At 48.4% G+C, this 20,388-nt stretch overlaps 11 protein-coding genes across 11 annotated transcripts; 3 read left to right on the top strand and 8 right to left on the bottom strand.

Moving 5' to 3' along the window:
* Positions 1-716: 716 nt before the first annotated feature.
* Positions 717-2,017, bottom strand: FPRO_13743 (uncharacterized protein; the record flags this gene model as incomplete). The annotated part of the gene is made up of 5 exons (XM_031218692.1): positions 717-944; positions 996-1,260; positions 1,315-1,527; positions 1,582-1,627; positions 1,681-2,017. 5 exons carry the CDS (start codon positions 2,015-2,017, stop codon positions 717-719), a joined length of 1,089 nt encoding a protein of 362 aa, XP_031084525.1.
* A 105-nt stretch (positions 2,018-2,122) lies between these two features.
* FPRO_13742 (uncharacterized protein) lies at positions 2,123-3,240 on the top strand (the record flags this gene model as incomplete). Its single annotated transcript, XM_031218691.1, has 4 exons — positions 2,123-2,231; positions 2,281-2,945; positions 3,009-3,163; positions 3,213-3,240. 4 exons carry the CDS (start codon positions 2,123-2,125, stop codon positions 3,238-3,240), a joined length of 957 nt encoding a protein of 318 aa, XP_031084524.1.
* A 406-nt stretch (positions 3,241-3,646) lies between these two features.
* FPRO_13741 (uncharacterized protein) lies at positions 3,647-4,459 on the bottom strand (the record flags this gene model as incomplete). Its single annotated transcript, XM_031218690.1, has 1 exon — positions 3,647-4,459. One exon carries the CDS (start codon positions 4,457-4,459, stop codon positions 3,647-3,649), a length of 813 nt encoding a protein of 270 aa, XP_031084523.1.
* A 954-nt stretch (positions 4,460-5,413) lies between these two features.
* On the bottom strand, positions 5,414-6,310 carry FPRO_13740 (uncharacterized protein; the record flags this gene model as incomplete). The annotated part of the gene is made up of 1 exon (XM_031218689.1): positions 5,414-6,310. One exon carries the CDS (start codon positions 6,308-6,310, stop codon positions 5,414-5,416), a length of 897 nt encoding a protein of 298 aa, XP_031084522.1.
* Positions 6,311-6,659: 349 nt separating this feature from the next.
* On the top strand, positions 6,660-7,262 carry FPRO_13739 (uncharacterized protein; the record flags this gene model as incomplete). Its single annotated transcript, XM_031218688.1, has 2 exons — positions 6,660-6,758; positions 6,831-7,262. The coding sequence occupies 2 exons, from the start codon at positions 6,660-6,662 to the stop codon at positions 7,260-7,262; spliced, it is 531 nt and encodes a 176-aa protein (XP_031084521.1).
* A 426-nt stretch (positions 7,263-7,688) lies between these two features.
* Positions 7,689-9,726, bottom strand: FPRO_13738 (uncharacterized protein; the record flags this gene model as incomplete). Its single annotated transcript, XM_031218687.1, has 6 exons — positions 7,689-8,152; positions 8,206-8,301; positions 8,378-9,095; positions 9,169-9,318; positions 9,373-9,480; positions 9,550-9,726. 6 exons carry the CDS (start codon positions 9,724-9,726, stop codon positions 7,689-7,691), a joined length of 1,713 nt encoding a protein of 570 aa, XP_031084520.1.
* A 512-nt stretch (positions 9,727-10,238) lies between these two features.
* FPRO_13737 (uncharacterized protein) lies at positions 10,239-11,965 on the bottom strand (the record flags this gene model as incomplete). The annotated part of the gene is made up of 9 exons (XM_031218686.1): positions 10,239-10,564; positions 10,620-10,687; positions 10,743-11,021; positions 11,072-11,175; positions 11,223-11,290; positions 11,347-11,386; positions 11,447-11,628; positions 11,682-11,814; positions 11,867-11,965. The coding sequence occupies 9 exons, from the start codon at positions 11,963-11,965 to the stop codon at positions 10,239-10,241; spliced, it is 1,299 nt and encodes a 432-aa protein (XP_031084519.1).
* Positions 11,966-13,501: 1,536 nt separating this feature from the next.
* On the bottom strand, positions 13,502-14,869 carry FPRO_13736 (uncharacterized protein; the record flags this gene model as incomplete). The annotated part of the gene is made up of 2 exons (XM_031218685.1): positions 13,502-14,104; positions 14,153-14,869. The coding sequence occupies 2 exons, from the start codon at positions 14,867-14,869 to the stop codon at positions 13,502-13,504; spliced, it is 1,320 nt and encodes a 439-aa protein (XP_031084518.1).
* Positions 14,870-15,684: 815 nt separating this feature from the next.
* On the top strand, positions 15,685-16,919 carry FPRO_13735 (uncharacterized protein; the record flags this gene model as incomplete). The annotated part of the gene is made up of 2 exons (XM_031218684.1): positions 15,685-15,978; positions 16,029-16,919. 2 exons carry the CDS (start codon positions 15,685-15,687, stop codon positions 16,917-16,919), a joined length of 1,185 nt encoding a protein of 394 aa, XP_031084517.1.
* Positions 16,920-16,986: 67 nt separating this feature from the next.
* FPRO_13734 (uncharacterized protein) lies at positions 16,987-17,945 on the bottom strand (the record flags this gene model as incomplete). The annotated part of the gene is made up of 2 exons (XM_031218683.1): positions 16,987-17,283; positions 17,370-17,945. 2 exons carry the CDS (start codon positions 17,943-17,945, stop codon positions 16,987-16,989), a joined length of 873 nt encoding a protein of 290 aa, XP_031084516.1.
* Positions 17,946-19,055: 1,110 nt separating this feature from the next.
* FPRO_13733 (uncharacterized protein) lies at positions 19,056-20,341 on the bottom strand (the record flags this gene model as incomplete). Its single annotated transcript, XM_031218680.1, has 2 exons — positions 19,056-19,160; positions 19,205-20,341. 2 exons carry the CDS (start codon positions 20,339-20,341, stop codon positions 19,056-19,058), a joined length of 1,242 nt encoding a protein of 413 aa, XP_031084515.1.
* Between the last annotated feature and the right edge of the window lie 47 nt (positions 20,342-20,388).

Here is a 20,388-nt window from a genome sequence, read left to right as displayed (position 1 = left end):
GTTTTGATGTTTTGTCTACCAGGCCATTATGGATGACCTGCTGGTCTTGTTAGTAGCTACCTCATGAGTAGTTAGTTACACCAAGCAAATTTTCTAGTAACTCTTTCACTATGAATTGTTGAATTTTCGTGCATGCTGTTGATTAACAAAGGTGACGTCTGCGGTCGATCTCCCTGAGTGGTGCTGTGTGCAGCATGAAATGTCACAGGGAGGAAAACACATGATTTGGTCCGTATGTACGGGTCAAGAGACATCCGTGAACAGAAGTCTCTTCAAGTTCGAGTTACTTGACAAATTATAATACCCCGGAGAGAAGGAGCATATGCAAAGGAACACAGCCCGCTCCTGATCGTGAGTTTTGTAGGAGCAACCAAATGCTATTCATGTCAGACCTATTTCTCTCCTCCGACCTTGTTGAGACTACTGCACTTCTTCACCTGGTCCCCCGTAATCGGATAAAGTTCCCTATTCGCCTTATCGCACTTATCCTTCGGCCAAAGCCTTCCAGCCTGCCCCTCCTGTCCCACAAAATCACCGGCCAGCCAAATCGCACCATCAGACGCCGCATCCTTAGACCAATTACCCTTGAGAACCGGCATGGCGAAGAAATAAGGACGAGGAACACCGTTAGCCCACTCACTCTGAAGAGCTTTGACTTTAGCATCGCTGATATTGCCGCCGTTGTTCTCCCAGCATTCGACGGCGTTGCGAAGGGTTCAGAGGGGGGACATGTTCCATTTGGCCCAGACTTTCTCCATGGCGAGATCGCCGCCGACGCGGCCAGATGCGGACTTTGGCCACCAAGAGAGGATGTCGAGACAGCGGTTGGTTCGGTCATCCCATGCGTTGTTGGGGTCGGTGCATTTGTTGGTGAGGAGATCGTCTCGGATCACGACGTAGAAATCCTTGAAGAGTCTGGCCATCTGCCACAGAAGAGCTTGGTTCTACAAAGGTCAGTCTATATTTTCATGAGAATGGTATGGGGAGTGGCTTACCATTTTGTCGGACATACGCTCCACGGCGCCGCTTAGGTCAGTGAGATCGTTATCTCTCAACCACGCACCATAGCCAAAGACCTTGATGGCCGGGTTATCAGCGCATCCAACCAGCATTGTCTTGGGAAGATCGGCCTGCGTATGTCCAAAGTCACCGTACACTGAAGATACAATATCGGTAATCTTTCTCTTGCCCTTGGCTGCTGCGGTCTTGACCGAAAAAGTCAGAGTGTCGGTCACGTCAACGGCATTATCGTTGCCACCACTATAAACAACGCGTTAGTATCCAGATCGTCCCCAGAGGTCTTGGGATGCTTACACTGTACTTGTGAAGCTTCCGATCATACTAGCTAGGCCGGACATACCTGCAAGAGGACCACCGATACCGGGGAGTGGCGCGGCGACGGCGCTGGCCATGTTGAAGGCCGAACCGAGAACGCTACCTATGTTGATGGTTGTTTGGGGAAGGCCACTCTTGATGTCAAGGGTAAGTCTCATCTCAGAGACGGTTGCAAGGGATAGAGCGATCTTGCTATCGAACTATTGGTTTAGTGCCTTCATAAAAGTATGGAAGCTCGACATCGACGGGAAGAGGTAGTAAAGTCCCCCCTTGCCAATCTTGTTGAACTCAGCTATTCACAACATCAGTCTTGCGTTTCCAACGTGTGAAGTAAGTATAACGTACCGCAAGAGGCCTCAAAGTCACATCGAGCGTTGGGCGTAACACAAGAGAACTTAGTGTAATCCTTCTTCGCAAACAGATTGCGATAAAGGTTCTGCGCCCAGTTGGTGTGATCCTTCTGAGACTTGATGTACGCACCTGCCCACTGCTCAGCTCCAGAGTCGTACCAAAGCTTGGGCAGGTCTCCATAGTTGTCGTAAGAGATGCCGGTGTCGCACTTCTTAAGGTCTTTGTCTTGGAGGTCCTTGGGGATCGCGCCAATACCGTCGAGATCTGGAAGGGCGGGGACATCACCGTCACTGGGGAATAAATTCTGAGAGCCTTTCTTCCAACCATCCATTGAACATGAAGGTCGTCGCACTCCTCTAGCTTCTGCCTACATTTGTCGCGGCTCAGTCATCAACTGTCACCTTATCACCATGGCAGACTGGAGAAGTTACTCCTGATGGCACCTGTGGAAAGGGCACTGGCTTTGTCTGCAGTCCTACCTACGGCGCGTGCTGCTCCGGCGATGGTATTTGCGGTCGATCCAGCAATTACTGCGGCGAAAGATGGTATGTCGCCCCCATATCCCTCCTAATGACATGACCAACACTGAGATAGCCAATCCTCTGCTGGCAACTGCAACGCTGCGGCACCTCCACCTGAAACACCCCCGGGCCCAGGAAGTGTCTGCTGAGACTAACATCTCTACTGACGGTTTCTGCGGTAAGAATGGCAAGGTCTGCAAGGGGAGCACGTATGGTGACTGCTGCTCTGCCCAGGGCTACTGCGGTAAGGAGACGGACCATTGTGACGCTGGATGTCGGAGTGATTTAGCATCTGCAACAACGCTGCTGGCAACATTTCCACGGACGGTCAATGTGGTAAGAATGGAAAGACTTGCAGGGGTAGCACGTTCGGCGACTGCTACTCTCCCCAAGGCTGGTGCGGAAAGGAGAAGGATCATTGCGGCACGGATTGCCAGTCAGGTTTTGGCACTTGTGATGCCTCAGCTGGTAATGTCTCTACTAATGGTAGCTGCGGCAAGAATGGTAAAATCTGCAAGGGTAGTCAGTGGGGCGACTGTTGCTCCAAGAACGGTTACTGTGGGAAGGACGATGGTTACTGCCGTGATGGATGTCAGACAGCATACGGTCTCTGTACTGGAATTTCCACTAATCCCGAGTGAGGTTCAGGAAATGGCAAGACGTGTGTTGGCTCTGGTCTTGGAAACTGCTGTTCTGCCAACAGGTTCTGAGGGAGCACTTCAACCCACTGCGGTCAGGGTTGGCAAGTCTCTTGCTCTTCTTTAACAATGTTGTAACTAACATTGTGCTTTTGGTCAAAAGGGTTCTTCGAGCGCTTGTTTGACGAAGGATATTCCCACCCTTGACGGCTCATGCGGCAGCAAGGTTGGTCTAACTTGCGCTGGTGGTCCTTTCAATGGCCAGTGCTGTAGCGTTACAGGGTACTGTGGAACGAGCACACACTGCGGTCCTGGATGGTAAGTCATCGCCCAAGTCTCAACTTTGAAACAAGTGCTAATTCGATAGTCAACGTGGCTCCGGGCGATGCAATTAATTGTTTTGCTTTTACAGGTCTTACGCGAGATGGAATCTTTGCATAAGTTAGAGTGAATGTTCTTAATGATAGAAAGTTATCTTACCAACCTTCAAGCAAACTTAACCAATAAATTGTAAATCCTCACGCTGTTGCGGGTTGTGTTAGGATATGTTGTTGATGTAATTGTTATCTGCTTATTCCCTAGTTTCAGGCGATCCTACCCCACGCTATCTGTGACAAGTTTCTAGCTTGCCACATAACCAGTCTATCCTGGCTATTTATCTGAGCATCATGCAGTTATAGTTATCCTAAGGCTTCGAGGCTTATAATCGGCTCCATAAAAGGCAACTACCTCATAGGCATCGTATGTTCAATGTTCAAAACAGCAACAAATCCAATCCTTGGTTCGTATCCGCCTCCAACCTTAGGAGATAACCGCAGCCTCTACCAATGGTGCATCCAGACCATTTACGCAAAGCTTCTCCTTTACCTCCTCTGGAACGGGTCTGTCAAAGAATACACGACTAACTTTGCCAGCTTCCATATGCGGAACCGAGCAGGAGATATCACCAACGACATCAGAATTGTTGCGATAGGCCTGCACAACAGTGTCGATCGGGGAGACGTACGCAGAGTTGACGTTGCCTGCTGACCCATCAGGATTCTTCCGAGGGTAAACGGGATGAAAGATAGTGGTGTATTGGCGATTGTCGTAATTGAATCCCATGAGCTGAACAGGAAGCTCAGCGAGGGTATATTTCGTAAAGTTCTCAAGTCGTTCCTCGGTCAACGTGGCGACAGCTAAGCGACGCTTGATGTAGAACCCAGAACTTGCGCGGAGTTCCTCAACAAAGTTCTTCCGGTATTGATATATGATATTGTGAACCTTCTGATAGTCCTGGTCTTCGATCTGAGACCAGCGCAGGATAGTCAAGTTGGATGAGAGCTGGTCATTTTGTCTAAGGCGCTTGAACGCAGTATTGAGAATCGCATCCATATTATCGCCCTTTTTGATGGCCAGTCGTTGAGCTCTTGTAATTGTCATGTTTCGAGGTATCATCATCTCGTACTTGTGAATTTCGTCACAGATCAGGAAGGCGATGTCGTTGAACTTCTCCTGGAGAGACTTGACGAGATCGCAGACGTTTTCTGAGTCAATGAGGGGAGTCTCTCCAAGACAGATGGCCACAGCGCAGTGGCCACCAGCAGCGTATGGTTTGAGGTTGAGAGGGTACATGATTGCTAGTATTGTGTTCCGAGACAAAATGTCGAGAACAGATGATATCGGGGACCTTTTAAAACCTGGGACTACCGTCAGAAGGTGCCCTTTTATCCCTCACTATTGTATGATCCCTGGAACCACTGAGGGGAATGTTTAGGGTTAACATGGGTAACTATCAGGGGAAGCATTGGATACATCGTCGAAACCCATGTTCGCAACTCCACCTGTTGGTTCGACCCTGTTGAATCCTTCATTCCATGACGTTCTATGCGGCTGATAACGTAGTTTTCAATTGTCATAGAAACTCTGATAGAATGGCAAATTCACTCACAACCATGTCGATATAATTCTAAGCCGTTATGGTAAATGTATTGGCACTTTAACAGTTCATTTCCTGGATTCATGTGAGCTCTTGGTCTAGTCCCTATGATACATAAAGCCCCATATAATTATATGATCCGATTCTTGGTCAAAGAATGTTATAAGCGAGAAATACTGGTCCATTTATAGAGTCACGCTGTCAAGGATGTCATCGCTACTGTTAGATCAACGACCAATATTACTGCTTTGTCAATGGCCTGCAACACCCCACAAACTTGAGACAGTCGCCGTTTGTATATCAATCTTACCACTCAGTATTGCCCCAACTATGCAGGTTGTTAGGAATGTCTTTGCAAGGGCATAATATTCAACTAGCTGGTAGTTATAAAACAACACTCGGGGCTACTAACAGGTATAGTTTTTTGCGGCGCAGAGAAACAGATCTTAGGCGAAACCTTAAATTCTAGTTATAGTTTAGTAAGAACAGGCAGATCCTGAGCAGAATGCCTATAGTTCCTTTGGGAATTAATTTCTATATTAATATTCTGACTGTAAATCTCCAAACAGTACTTAAGATATATAGGGCAGCAACATAACAGACAGAAAAGGATATCTATAAGTTGTCGACTACAATTCGAACAAGTTTTATCATTGTGACCTCACTGCGTCTAATGCATCCCTCGCTTGTTCCCCGACATCCCGCGTGCAATCCACGAATTTCCCCCTAAGAGCCGAAGCCTTCCCAGAGCTAAGCCATACACAAGTCCATGCGGGCAAAGCAGCCTCAAAGTGAGGTCTCTTGGCGCCCATCTTCGCCATATGCTCGATAACGTAAGGGGCCTCTTGCTTCGTCTTTTCCGGGAACGCCGTTTCGTGAAGATTGGTCTCTATCTCACCTGGGTGAATGCTGAAGACAGATATGTTGTTGTCCACTCCCTTCTCGATCTTCTGCACTTGATCCAGCTCGACCTGCAGAGTACCCGCGAATCTCGTGATAGATGTCTTAGCGCAGTTGTATGCCGTAGTCCAGGGGAGGTCCGCCTTGGCAGCTCGTGACGAGGTGTAGATTATGACGGCTTGGTTCCTTTCACGCATTTCTGGAAGGACTAGTCGGGTGAGTTCAACTGGTGCCCGGACGTTTAGCTCCATGATATCCCACCAATCGGTGGCATTCGTCAAGTGGAAAGGCTGGAAGATGTTGCTACCAGCATTGCACACTAACACGTCGACAGGGCCTAGCTGTTGGCGGAATTCGCGCACGAGGCGTTCTTGATCCTCCAACTTAAGTACGTCCGCCACGATGCCCACCACCTTGCTCTTGAGGGCCAAGCTCACGATTTCAGCTTTAGTTTCGTCGACTTGGCTGCTTGTTCGTGCCGTCACGCAAACGTTAGCCCCAGCTCGCGCCATTGCAATAGCAATCTCCCGCCCAATACCCCTGCCAGAACCCGTTATCAGAGCATTCTTGCCCGCCAGCGAACCTGCGAGTCGATCCGGGTGGATCTCGGGATAAATGCCAGTGCGGAGGGTATATGGTGACTGCATCATCTAGAATAGAAAAGCTGTTTGAAGTATTAACAAGAATGACAGTAGATTATTAACTGCTGGTTCTAGAGTTACATGATATACGAATCAGGAGTAATATCATACTAGCGGGCGCATGGGGATGCTTTTCGGACAAGACTTGCCGGTTGGACTTCCCGAGTGGACATCCCGAGCGGGAATTCCGGACGCCGTCATTCGCCGACCCCACGTCAATATCATCGGGATTCCCGACATGGCATTGAGGGCCCGGAAACTCTGGTTAGTTGATAAATAGCAAGATATTATCCTTCATCAGAATATTTCTAGCCCCATTAGATCCCGACATCACCGGAATAGCCGCTTTATGAAAATGACTTTTGAAATTTACATTCCAGATAACCTGACTTTCCAGGACTACATTGCTGTGGTTCAAACAGCAAGGGTCTGGGCAGATGGTTACGATAAAAAGGTATGGGGAAAGCTTTTGTGTGCATGCACGTCAATACTGGAAATAATACTAATCAATCCTTTCCAATTCTAGAGCGAAGAGCGAATCCTCGCCGCTTTAGCACCAGAGGTTTCTGTCGACTACACGTTGATCGTGCCAGCATGGGGAATAAAGCAGTACAAGGCGGCCGAGTTCGCAGCCCTTTGGCTCTCACAGGAACACCTGGGCCTCAAGCCTTTACTGACACAACACCTACTTGCGCAACCATATTTCAAGAAGGTCACTGCCGACGAAATTGTGGTGGAGTGGCAGCAACTAGCGAGTCATGGGCGACTACAAGATGATGGCGAGAGCGCTAGGGATGCGTCTGCAGCAAGGATCAACGAGACCAGCGATGGGAGGAGCCATATGGAGCATCAATTTGTCAGGGTTGGTGGTCTCTGGAAGATCGCGAGGATCACACCATCTCTGCTTTATCAGACTGGGGACTTTATGCGTATTAGAAGACCAGCGGGTGATCAGTAGCTATAGCGACTTTTCGCGGAAGCAATAGACGACCTTACCCAATGCCTCATGTTCTATTGGATGAAGCACAAAGACAGAAAGCGGCGACTGGGGACGAAGTGCCCAAGATGCTATTCCTCAGCGATACCTCGGAAAATCCGCTCATAGAGGCTCTATTCTATCCAAGTGGATTATGACGAATGCAGGCATTTCTCCAGATATGCATGGTTACTGGACTTTGGCAACTGCTTCTGGGATTGATGTACCAGTTCCCGGGCCATTTCAACGAAGATAACGCATAGGTATAACGTAGCGGGATGGGTTAAGGACAAAAGTAGACAAGTTGCATGAGTTTCTTCAAAGAATTCTGGTTGCTTGAGACTAAATAGGTAGAATGAAACTAAAGATATCCCTCCGTGTAAGCCCATCAGTACCAGGATGATGGACTTAGATATCACGCATCTGCTTTCGACGAACATCCGAATCTTCCAGAGCAGACTCAACGTGGCTGTTCATCTGACTCGCAACTGACTTGAGGAAGCACGCAGCTAATGCATTTGCCGCCACGACTACAGAGATCGCAATCCATACAAACCTCCACGAGTAGGTACTGGCATGATCGTTTGCGGCGAGGACTTTGGGGATCAGCGACGCTGGTAGACCAGGAACATTTGACAGGGCAGTTGGGTTCCCGCTGTTGATGGCGCTCAGCACGTCTGGAATCAGGCTCGAATGCCCTGCGGCTGCCAGAACCGAGCCAACGGCTTTTGGTAGTGCGGTGGCCATTTTGTTGTGATAGATGGATGTGAAGATGGTGATACCGATGGCGCCTCCAAGTGCACGACCGGATACACTGAGGGTTCCTGCGGTACCAAGCAAGTAGGAGGGGACAGAAAGAGATAATGCAACGACTGAACATGTTAAAATCTGCGAGTGATTGAGATAATAACAAGGGAATTCCTACCTGGTATGACTGTGGTGACGGCAGTTCCGCATCCAAACATTGCAGAGAACGCATAGGCCCAGGATAGTCTGCTAGGGTTCAGCAGTGCCATAAGGCCTAAAGAGGTCCATGTCAGATATAATTCGTATAAAGAACATCAAGAGAATCCGCAGTGAGGATGCCAGTGACTTACCGACGAATAGGCTGCACCAAATGAGCGAAGCTACCAAAATAGTCCTGTATGACTTGGTTCGCGCCATCAATATACCCGCGGGTAGGCATCCAAAAGCTGAAGTTGCCAGGTACGGAGTGAGGATAGTGGCGATCTTGACAGCATCCGTGGTGAACATGGCGGCAATCTGTTGGGAAAAGAGAACGTTGACGCCCAGCAGAAGCATGCCATCAACAACGCAGACAAATAGCAGGATCGGAAAGTTTCGAGAGACAAACAAGTCATGATGGAAGATACCCTGGCGCGTGAACAGCCTTTCGTAGAGTCCGAAAGCAACAAGACCAACGCATCCAACGATCAGGGTTGCAAGAACCTGGCTGGAGCTCCATGGATATGTGTTTCCTCCCCAGGTCAATCCGATCATTATGGATGCGATAGATCCCACGAACTGCATGATTCCGAAGTAGTCAACTTGTGCGAACAGGTCGTCTAGACGAGACTGCTGTCGGCGTAGGGTAGTGGGTGGAGGATGGTAGAAGCAGGTTACCAGGACAGTGGTGGTGCCATAGACAAAGGCGTTGAGGTAGTAAGACCATCGCCAGGTTTGGTACTTGACGAAAGCGCCTGCACCAAGAGTACCAGCAATCACAGCACTACTGGCCAGAGTCTGGGAGAAACCCATCGTCCATGGACGGAGTTTGTTGGGAGTTACTTCTTGGCCCGCAGGTACACCCATGATCTGGACAAGCGAGTGTCAGCACAGGCCTTTATGTGTGGGTTGTGATGGGAGACTAAAGACGGGGTCAACTTACACAACCTGCATTGGCAAGGCCAGTCAAGATGTTGCCGATGATGATGGTTGTTATCGACTGTGCTGAACCAGAGACCACGGAGCCGACAATACCGATGATGCTCGCTATGACTATGAACCATTTCTTGCCGAATCGATCGCTCAAGGAGCCCTTATCATAGTCAGCTTTGGGTCTTGAGAGTTAGCATGCGAATCAAGAACTTACGAGGACCGGGCCGAAAGCTAGAGTCACCAAAAGATTAGCATTCGAAATCCAGGCTTGCTTGTCGGCGCCTCCCAAGTCCATGACTTGGAAGTGAATGATTGTGTTGGTCTATGTTCAAGATATGCCGTAAGTTCAAACTGTCACAAAGACTGTCAATGCCTGAACGGTAGAACATACTGTGTTGGCTATAGCAGCGCAACAGTTGGCCATGGACAGAGCGAACACGGCCATGAGTGTCTTCCAACGCACGTGGTAGCCGCCAGCTGGCTCCTCTTCGACTAGCGGTGACGCGTTTGGCTCTAGAGTCACTGGCATCTCATTATGAGAGATGGAAGCTTTATCTCCGTCCTCCATGCTGTATGTAACAATGCGGATGATTGGAAGTGGTGCAAAAAGAGGCAGGGGTAAGTAGCCTGCGTCCAATGGTGCATTCAAGGCGGTTGTTCAGTCTATATACAACTTGGGCAGCATGTCCATTGCGTGACTTGTTGCTGTCTACCCAACCGGAATGTCCGAGCTTCCCGCGGAAGACGACTTGCACTCAACTCCAGAATTTTGACAGACAAGGCTGAATCAGATCTTGTGATTTTGCGGGGTAGTAGGTACTACGGATAGACGGCACGGTCGTTTCCCCAGACGTACAAGGCGGGGGACAGCATTAGCGCGCCTTTTCCGGGGGAATCGGTTTCATCGCTGGTATGCTGTATCCAATTAGTACAACTGACTTTTGTGTGACCCGGATTTCCCGCTGAACCTGGGATATCCTGGGTCACTCGGACAACCCGACGCACAAAGGCATCACTGCGTGGTGAACGTATTGAAAGCCGACGATATAGCCACCAGCCATCACTTAGATAAGATAACGTCTATGCTAGACTACTTCTAGTTTCATTAGTGAATCTGGTCATCTCGACTAATTCAGCTGTGCTTGATGAGCCGTCGACCTTGCGCCCTTGGCCAGACCTCACTCTATACATGGTGTTATCAGATAGGCCTTGCGTATTGCTCGACACTCTTATCGGCCGTCCTGCTGTAGACGAGTTGTATTGGTGGCTTCTGGGGGTGGCATCCACTGAGCTTTGCAGTCTTGGAAATGTCTTGAGCATCAATACTCGAAGGTTTGGCATGCATGCGCACCAGATACCGACATTGAGTTCTATGACGGACCAGTAGCATGTATCAAAGCTATCCCCTGAGGTTTGGATTAGATCATGGTGTTTGTAGCTGGGAGATGACTGAATGCTTACATGTAGGGTTGGAGGAATTGCCAAATGCTACTAGATAGCGCAGCCTGAGGATGCTGACAACCGTCACACTAGGAGAAGAGTCAGTGACCATATCTCGTAGAGCCTGGGTGGGCTTCTGCTTACAAAGTGCCCACGCCGAACATTGATGCAACTGCAAGCTTCCTCTTCCATTTCATCTGGAGATGGATCAGTTGAGAAATTGGGATTGCAAGCATCCAGAGATCTAGGATAATCCCGACTGCAGCAATGGCCCATGCTAACCCATTGATCCCTATGCAATGTCCCTTATGCAGTTGATCCCATCCCTTCCAATAGAAGCTAATTGGTTGGCATTGAAAAAGTGCCAGTAGATCAAAGATAATCATGCATAGCACTGCTATTCCAACTGTTCCCCATATCAACCTTTGCTAGGTTAGCGACATTCATCGTTGACTTTGTTGGGTAGAAGAGACCTTCGAATGATAACACCGGGAAATATGCGTAGGTAAAAGAGAAGAACGCAGATCTTGGTTGCGAAAACGTCTGTGGCGTAAAGGGTTTGACCGGCGTAGAGGAACTTGGGTAGTTAGTGGCGACTTTGGAACGAGACTTTGGGATACCAACGCATAGGTAAGATGTGATTGTATCAGGGCTAAATCTCCACGCATCTCGCCCAAGGCCATTTCCAGAGACTAATATAATTATGAGTATTATGATCAATAGTTCAAGGTTGGGGGATGATACATACGACCATGCAAGCAGACAATCGAGTTGCCTAAGTTCACCAGCTAATTATGACACTAATAAGTACGTGCAATCGCATGTCGGTATGGCCAAAGAGTACTTACAAAAGCGCCCGTGATAACGTAATCGTCAACCTGGAGTCCAGGCCCATATCGTATCTTTTCAACAAATCGAAGCCCAACTGTAACCCCAGTAATTACAATTAACGTGATGGTGAGGATATTGAACTGCTCGTGTTTGTCGCGAATGGGGAAGTCACATGCCACCGAGGTCAAATTTATCGTGGCTGCAAAACTCAAATTAGTACGTAAAAATGACACATCAATATTCATTTGTTACCAAGAGCGTCTCTGGGCAGACAATGACTCTCAACGCATGGGAGCACGTCGTCTTTGAGCTTTGGATCAGCGCAGAGACATGTTGCGTTCGTGCCACAAGAAGACGCTGAGACAAAATCCAGAACACAGCTCTCCTGGAATCAACGTGTTAGCGTCTGAGCCCTCCCGTCAGGTGAATCCACGTACCGCGCAGCTGGGAAGCTGAGTCAGAAAGTTGGAAAGATCGCTACAAAGAACCTGGCTCATGAACCAAGCCCATGTCACCAGCAAAAGCAACAGATGCATGGTTCAGACGCCGTACAGCGGTGGCATGCAGGAGACAGGGTTGAGATCTGGAGAAAGATTGTTCAAGGCAACATATTCATCGTACTTTTCACGTGCTTTAGATATTTGAGAACCCGCAGTCTTTTAACTTCTCAGTTTGTAATAAACCGAGTCAGGGGAGCCGGCTCCTTTCCTCCGTGAGCAGCCATCACAAATTTCTCGTTGCCAATACGCTAGCAACAGCGACATCTCGGGTTGACGCCACCAACCCCACATTCTAGGGGGATCGACATAAGTTGTGGATTCTGGAGCAGCCTCTTGCTGACGGGAATAAACAACCTTCCCGTTTGAGAAATTAAACTCCAATAGTCGCGAAGATCATGTTTGACATTTTCAAGACTTGACTGGACGTTTATTGTCAAAGCTTTGGTTCGCCACGCAAGTCGAATCTTAATGTTATCATTACATAATATTTGCGATCCAAGATAGTTGTCTTTGCTCCCTTCTCTGTTAGATAACTAAACAGACCTTGACATGCCGTGTTGCCGCGATCGGAGGCCAGAAAGAAATACAGTAAATCCCTTTAGACACAAGAAGGCACCTCTCTGGTATCTTTAGGGGTGCTAGCCAATTAACTATTTAGTATTCAAGATATTTTATTTTATATAGAGATTATACCTAAATTTAGGAATTTCTAATATTGCAGCCAGTAGATCGCTGCCTTCATCCTTCCTCTTCTGCCACTTAAAGGCTGGTGTCTATGGCAGATCGATTAGCAGCCAATCATTAGTGGGGTAAGACCTATAAGTACATCGTAGAGGCGCCTTATGGTTCTTAAAGGGATAGCACTGTCAATTCTCAATTGAAAGGATGTTAAGTATCCTGGCATTGAGCACGCGACCCGGGCCGCCAGTTCATGCAGTCTGCCCTTTCTTACAGGGTCACTTTTAGCCGCAGCCCTGGGTTTGCCCCCTTCCGGCGCAATGGACCCTATCACACGTTCATTACCACTAACTGCGATCTTGCCATTCCCGTGAATTGTGATCAGCCTCAGGGTTCTTTCTCGAAGCCAGTCTGTCTTGACTACTAGACTACCGACTTACCCGGACGGGGCTTCCCAAGCACTAACCCGACAGATCCTTGCTACCAAGCTAGCATATCGGCTAACTAGACTTCACGGATAGTAACGGAGGCGAGCTCGGCTTAAATCTGGCTGATCAACAACTACCGTTTCCCTTGTTCAATCATGAGCATTTGGTGAAACCCGAGCATCATGATACCGGAGAGGCTCAGGTTATATCGAAAGCACTTCGTCTATACAAGATTGAATAGGCCCCTCGAGTTTCTCATTGATGATCTCATTGATGATGCATTGCTCAAGAGGCCATACCTGCTATGTAGAGGATCCGTGATTCCTGTACAATCGAGTTACTTAAGGTCAATGATCCCTTGAATTAAACGTAACAGTCTATCTACCCCCATATCCTAGTAATGAAATACAAAAGGAAATCGCCTCTATATAGTGATAACGCAATACAAAAAGACATCGCTACCATGCTAATCCATCTGTCTCCGTTCATACCAAATTCTCTGATCACGCTCTAACTTGATCTCCAGAATCTTCGCATATGATATATCAGCAATAGAAATCCCCTGTATGATCTCATTGCTTAAAAGCTCAAGGTAATGCTCCGCAAGCAACCTTTGATGTTTCACCTCCTCTGCGTCAATATCATCTTGATACCGCCTGATCCGTGCCGATATCTTCTTGATAATACCCTCTTTCGTATCCTTCTTATCCTCAAGAATGCAGAATTCGCGACGCCGCGCTCGGAGTTCGTCTTCAGCATCTTTCTCTATTTCAATTGCTTGGTCGCTTAGTTGTCGCAGGCTTTGACTGTGCTGCTCCAGGGCAGCTTGTGTATCGCGTGAGAAGGACTGGGCGAGGTTTTGAAACTGTTGGAGTTCGTTCTGTTTTGTGTCTGCTTGCAGGACGGCATCTCTCCATTCTTGTATAGCAGCTTCGTGAGAGTCCGATGCTTCTGATCGCAGGGCGTCTATCACTTTCAAGTCTTCTCTTTCGGTTTGTAGGTGGTCCTCGTATTCTCTAAGATTATTGCGAGCTTCTTCGAGACGACGAGCTGAAGCTGCGATGGCTTCCTGAAATATGGTTAGTTGTTCTTAGGGAAAGGTAACTAGACGACTCACTTCAAGTGTTTGGCTATTAGTTCTGTTGCGGTTTGTGTTTGGTTTCTCATCAGCATCGTGGTTGGTGTTGCTGTCATCAACATCCATCTCCATGTCAGGGTCCAGTTCGATCTCAGGTTGAGGTTCATGTTCAGGCTCGGGCTTTAAGTCAAGCTCAGGCTCAGGGCTGATTTCGGATTGGGCCTCAACCTCAGCCACATTGTCAGCAGTCGGCGATCTGATTTCGGTCCCCCGCTTCTTCTGGCGCGACTGTGTGTCTGGCCGTGGAGGTCGCGGAAGTATCACCTCGTCATTTGAGTGTTGCCTCTTCCTCGATCGAGAAGACGGTCTCCCGCCATCAAGCCCATTATGAGTAGATCTCCTCCTGTTCGCTCTCTTGTCATGAGTATACATAGCCCATTCCAGCGCATTAGATGACTGCGTTGATGTCAAAACCCAATCTCCCTTCTGGGCCATCAGCCATTCAGTCAGCTCAGAGAGTGTGACATGATGTTCATCGTCACACGCGAATTCAACAGCGGTAACAAGTGGTGCCAATGTGTGTTTATCTAGCGACTCGGGTATCCGGCCAGGAAGAAAGTCCCAAGGCCACTGGCCACACGCTTTGTGAATATGACGCAGTTGTTTACAGACGGCCCGAGAACCGCGATTGTAAGGCTCAGGAATAGGTGCTTTCTCGGATATTGAAGGGCCTTGCGATGACCTTGGGCTGGCCATGTTGAAACCTGACCGCCGACGAGCCTGACATGCGTGACGTGCGCGAGCGGGGTGGAAAATTGGCTTGTCTTGCCTTATCTTATCTTATCTTATCTGGTGACCCGGCAGATCTTAGTTCCGGCGTGGCTTCTCAGCGGGGCCCCTAAGCTGATTTTTATTTAGCTTCCTTCATCTTACCGGCACTTAAAATCTAGGGTAACTAGTACTTAATTGCTAATTAATGTAAAGCCAGACAGTATCACAATTGAAAGAGTTTACCTCAGTATATCCTATCCAGCTCTAAAAAACATAACTCGACCCATTTTATCTTTCTAATACTATAAGTATTCTTCACTCAGTCATATAATGCGAACGTTATCTGTATTACTATCGACAAACAATGTTGTTCTTAGACACATTTTGGTCCAAATGGCCTTTATATAGGACCGAGTCAATTTGCAAGCTCTTGACAGACCCATTTCGTAAAACAAATGGCATGGTTTGACGGGAAGCGCCTAGTCCGAATGATACAATGTCGTATTTAAAGCATGAATTGACTGGGTAATGGCAAAGAAACTCCGAGCCCGTGCTGCAGCTACGGGGATACTAGGGTTAAAATAGAAGGTCAAAAGGTGGACTCCGCCCTTGGCAGTGATTGCAACGGTGATATGTGCCAGGGTTAGAGCGGACATATTGACTATGATGGCAGCTAGGAGTGATAGTCTGTCTTGCTGAGCGTAGTATGTATGCCGATCAATTGTTCAATCCTGATATAAAAAGGGTTAAGCTACCTCCATCGTGTCCATAGTGCTGTATAATCCTTCTGAATTGCCAAGATGCTGTATAAAACGGTAGTATCATTTGGCCTTGCCACCATCGCCCTTGCTCTTCCAACAGACAGGGATAACAAGGGCCCCAGGTCCAGCAACTTCATCGTCGCGCTCAAGCCAACTGCCAACGTCGACTTTGATCTGCACGCTCGATGGGTGTCAGATGTACACGGACAAGCCCTTGCCCGTCGTGGCGTCGAGTCCAGTGGGATCGATAAGACTTTTAGTTTCCCTGGTTTCAGAGGGTACTCGGGCTCGTTTGATGAGGATACTATTCAGATCATCAAGGCCAATTCCAGTGTAAGCAGATGAGCATATCGGATGAATGCATGATATTAATTCGGAAACAGGTCTTGCATGTTGAACCAGAACAGACCTTCACTATCGCCTCACCAGTCACACAGCAGTCTCCTCCCTGGGGTCTCTCAGCAATTTCCAACGCCAATCCACCATCTTCAAAGGCCTCGTACACCTACGATTCGACAGCCGGTGCGGGCACGTTTGTCTATGTTCTAGACAGCGGCATTTACCTCGAGCACGAGGAATTTCAGGGCCGCGCTGTTTTTGGTGCAGACACATCAGGTGTTACCACCAAGAAGCAGCACGGTACGCTTGTCGCTGCCATTGTCAACGGTGCCACATACGGAGTTGCCAAAAAGGCGACTGTTGTGGATGTGCAAGTTCTGGGCGATGATGGCGGTTCGTCTAGTGGTGTCCTGGCTGGTCTTAGCTGGACGGTCAACGACATCGTGTCCAAGAACCGCGCTGGCAAGGCTGTGATTAACATGAGCTTGTCAGGAGGCAACTCGGTCATCCTCAACGAGGCGGTACAGAAGGCGATTGACGCCGGAATCCCTGTCGTCGCCGCCGCAGGGAATTCAAACGAAGACGCTTCAAAAAGCAGCCCCGGGAACCAACCTAACGTGATCACCGTCGCAGCCAGCAACAAAGACTATCAGCGATGGGCTCACTCCAACTGGGGGTCAGCTTGTGATATCTTTGCTCCAGGTGAAGAAATCACATCGGCTTGGCCCACGTCTGCTTCGGCAACCCGCGTTGCAAGCGGCACGTCAGAGGCTTCTCCGCATGTCGCAGGGGTTATTGCGTATCTTTTTGCACTGGAAGGTTCGCGCACGCCGGCTCAGATTTGGTCTCGACTCAAGGAGCTGGCAATCAAAGATAAGATCACAGATGTCAAGGGGGTTCCAAACCTATTGGTATACACCGGAATTGGCAAATAATACATCTTGTATACTTAAGACCTTTTATACATTAAACCTGATATATATATTAAGATGAATAAGTTCTTTACTTCTTGCGCAAGACAGCAAGTAAATGATCTGCACATCCAAGGTATTCTTCTTTCTCAGAGTACTCTTTAAACAGTAAATCTGCCCACGCCTGTACGACTTCACTATCAGCATAAGCGAGCTTGGCGTCGAGCCCACCACCAAGAATGCCCTCAGTTGAGCGGAGACTGATGAGCTCTGCTACGCGAGTGAAGTAATGCTGAAAGAATCCACGTATACTGCCACTGTCGGTATGGAAGGATTGCACTTCTGCCTCATTGTTCTCGTTGAACTTTTCATAACGGCCGCCCGCAAGCTGGTCATAAAGAGCGAGTATTAGTGATGGTTTCAGAGGTAACCGCGAGTGTGTTACTGGGAGGTGATCTAATTGATAACACGTACATAGGCAGCATAAAAGTCTTTCTGTTTGACAAGCCTCGCGGGATCGCGCATTGCCACGTCCCTCAGGTGAGCTTCCTTACTAACGAACGCGCAAAAGACAAGTCCGCCCTGGGGCTTTGCAAGCCTGAGAGCGTTCTCGACCGCCTTCTTTCGCTCAGTCTCTTCCAAGAGATGATAGAGAGGCCCGAGGAGAAGAACAGCGTCATATGAGTCGTCGGTTAAAGGAATTGCTTCCAAAGCGTCGCCGACACTGATGCTCGCGAGAAGTGCTGGGTTCTCAGCGCTTGCACTGCGCTGTTCCTGCTCAAGTTCTGCAAGACGAATTAGGTCGGGACTGAGATCGATGAGATCGACGCGATGGCCCTGGTCAGCAAGGGCAAAGGCTATCTTTCCCGGGCCACCTCCTATGTCCGCGATACGTTTACACTCAGTATCAGCAGTCTTGGATGTATGTAGAGCTTGTCGAATAGCGCGCAACGTAAGCTCACGCTCCATTGGGTGGGTCGCTAATCGATTGTTCTCGTAATCAGCGATTTTACCATAACGGTCAGCAACAGCTTGGCGAGAGGTTGGCATTTTTATAACAGGCAAGAAACATATACTTATGAACTTCTGAGAAGTCGCATAAGGGAGAGCTTTTATCTTTAACGCAGGTTCTCGGCTTCATAAATACCTCATACACCTCATCGACGGCCTCGGTGGGGTTCAGGACTTGCCCAATATAGCTTAGCGAGTTCGATGCAAGACAAGAGATGAGCTAAATGCAAAGAAAGGAGCTATAGTTTTAAGTACAGGATGATGCCAGTATAAGAGAGATTCCTTTTATGCTAGCTGCAATAGTAAGCTGGCCAATCTTGACGGATTGTTCAACAATGAAGGTGAGATTGTAGCAGAGGTCTACGCCAGTAATGCCACTGTCTTGTTAGTCGCCACTATCATGAATAGAGGAGTGTCTTGTCGCAGTGTCCTAAAGGTTGTATTAAGTTGAGGTGAGGGCGACGAGTATTTTGCCTGGATGTGTTTTTTTGGTGCTCTTTACCTTTGTGGTCTTGAGGCTGAAGCCTCTTTTGACCCTTCAAACCCTATCACAGGAGCCCGTAGGTTAGTGCAGGTCACTAATACTAACGCCAGTCACACTGAGGACTTGTTTGCATCACAGTTTCCCTTTCAAGACTTATCGTATAATCGAGCGTCCCAGAATCGCATGTCAGTAACTAAACGGAATGCCTAAAAAGAGTCTTGCTTACACTGGCTTGAGTGAATTCCTCGATAGGTGCCAGTTTTCACGGTAGAAAGAGACCTTGCCCCATGGGATTTTTAAATCTGGGACTTCTAGTGAACCCGGTATCTACTGGAATAGAGTAATATTGGCCAAGAAGAATGACTTCATGTTGAACACGTCTGAGCCAAACTTGGATCTTGGTATTGGTTCACAAAAGGGTCACGATGTGTTTTTAACAGTAAATCAAGAATGTCGGTTATAATTAACTTTAGAAATTACATATTTTTCCACCAATTGATACGGTGCTCATCAATTAGCTCGATCCGGGGTTTGGAGCCTTTGGCCCACTTTGCTCGGGTCATCAGGAGCCGGACTTTTCTGTTTATCCATTTCTCTCTGGCTCATCATTGACAAACAGATCGACATTTCAATCTCCTAACTGAAATCTTTGCTGAAATCCACATCTAACCCGAAGCCTTAGTACGGTATAGTTCATACTCATAACTTGAAAACAAGAATGGGGCCACTCCTTTAAGATCATTCTCAAATAGAGGCATGCTGGCATAGTACTACGGTATGTTAGTTGGCACCAAAGTAGTGGAGAGAAACACACCTCAAAAGTTCCATTGGAGCTCAAGCTGCCTGTCTGAACAGTCCACTCCCAGGCTAAGGAGCCATCATGTGGACGGGGCTGTGCAAAGCTAGTAGCCATCAAAGTATAGCCATCCAAAGCTGCTTTCAGATATCTGTCGCCCTTGATATAACCCATGCGAATAGCTTTGAAAAGACCGGTGACAAACATGGCTGTCCCTGAACTTTCAATGTAGTTGCCGGACTTGTGTTCCAAACCAGGGTCCATCACAAGCCACCAGCCCTTGGTAGCCTTGTCCTGACATGCTACGAGGGCATCAGCCAGGGTTTCTAAATACTTCAGCAGGCGCTTGCGACCCTGGTGCTTTTCAGGAAAGTAATCGAGAGTGTCCGTCAGCGCCATGATGTACCAGCCTACACCGCGACTCCAGACATGGGGTGCAGCTCCAGTCTCAGCATCAGCCCAGACCTGGCTCTTGCTGTAATCGAATCCATGGACAGGCAGACCATTAGTATGGTTGCTTGAGCGCGTCCCTGCATCGATGAGCTCAAACTGCAAGGCGATGTCGTCCCACGCAGTGCTATTATTGGGCTCAAACTCGTGGGTCCAGCGCGCGTAGAAGACGTCTAGCATGTAGAAGCCATCGAGGCACATCTGGTCGATATACGCCGGAAATCGATGGTAGAAACCTCCGTCAGGCGTGCGGCCGGTGCGGTCAATCTGCTTCCGCATGTGCGTCGCCGCCTTCTTGTAAATTTCGTCTCCTGTTGAATTGTACATATCCAAGAATGTATGGCCGATTCGAATATCATCGATAGAGTTGCTGTTGTTATACATAAGAACAGTGCCATCGTGCTCGGGGTACAGAAGGATGTCCGCTCCACGCTTGATGTAGTCGAAGTACTTCTTATCTCTAGTTCGCTCATAGGCTCGAAGGATTCCGGAGTAATATGCAGAGACCGTGTAAGCCAGAGTGGGCTCAACTCCATGCTGCATTTGAGAGTCGGCCATCCATGTCAAATACCGTGGACGGCCTTGGAACTCTGTGTGTTTGAGCTTCTGACCGGGCTGGAAAGTGAACCACCCATGAGGGAGATTTGTGCCTGCGGCAAATGCAGTACTGGCTAAAGAACCAAGCGCAAGGAGAGAGAACCGCATGATTGCTGGTAGAGCATGGAAAGAAATTAAAGCTGAGTCTTGTACTA

This window comes from Fusarium proliferatum, assembly GCF_900067095.1.
Source record: "Fusarium proliferatum ET1 genome assembly, contig: FPRO_scaffold008, whole genome shotgun sequence".
NCBI classification, from domain to species: domain Eukaryota; kingdom Fungi; phylum Ascomycota; class Sordariomycetes; order Hypocreales; family Nectriaceae; genus Fusarium; species Fusarium proliferatum.
This window is presented reverse-complemented; position numbering and strand designations above follow the sequence as displayed.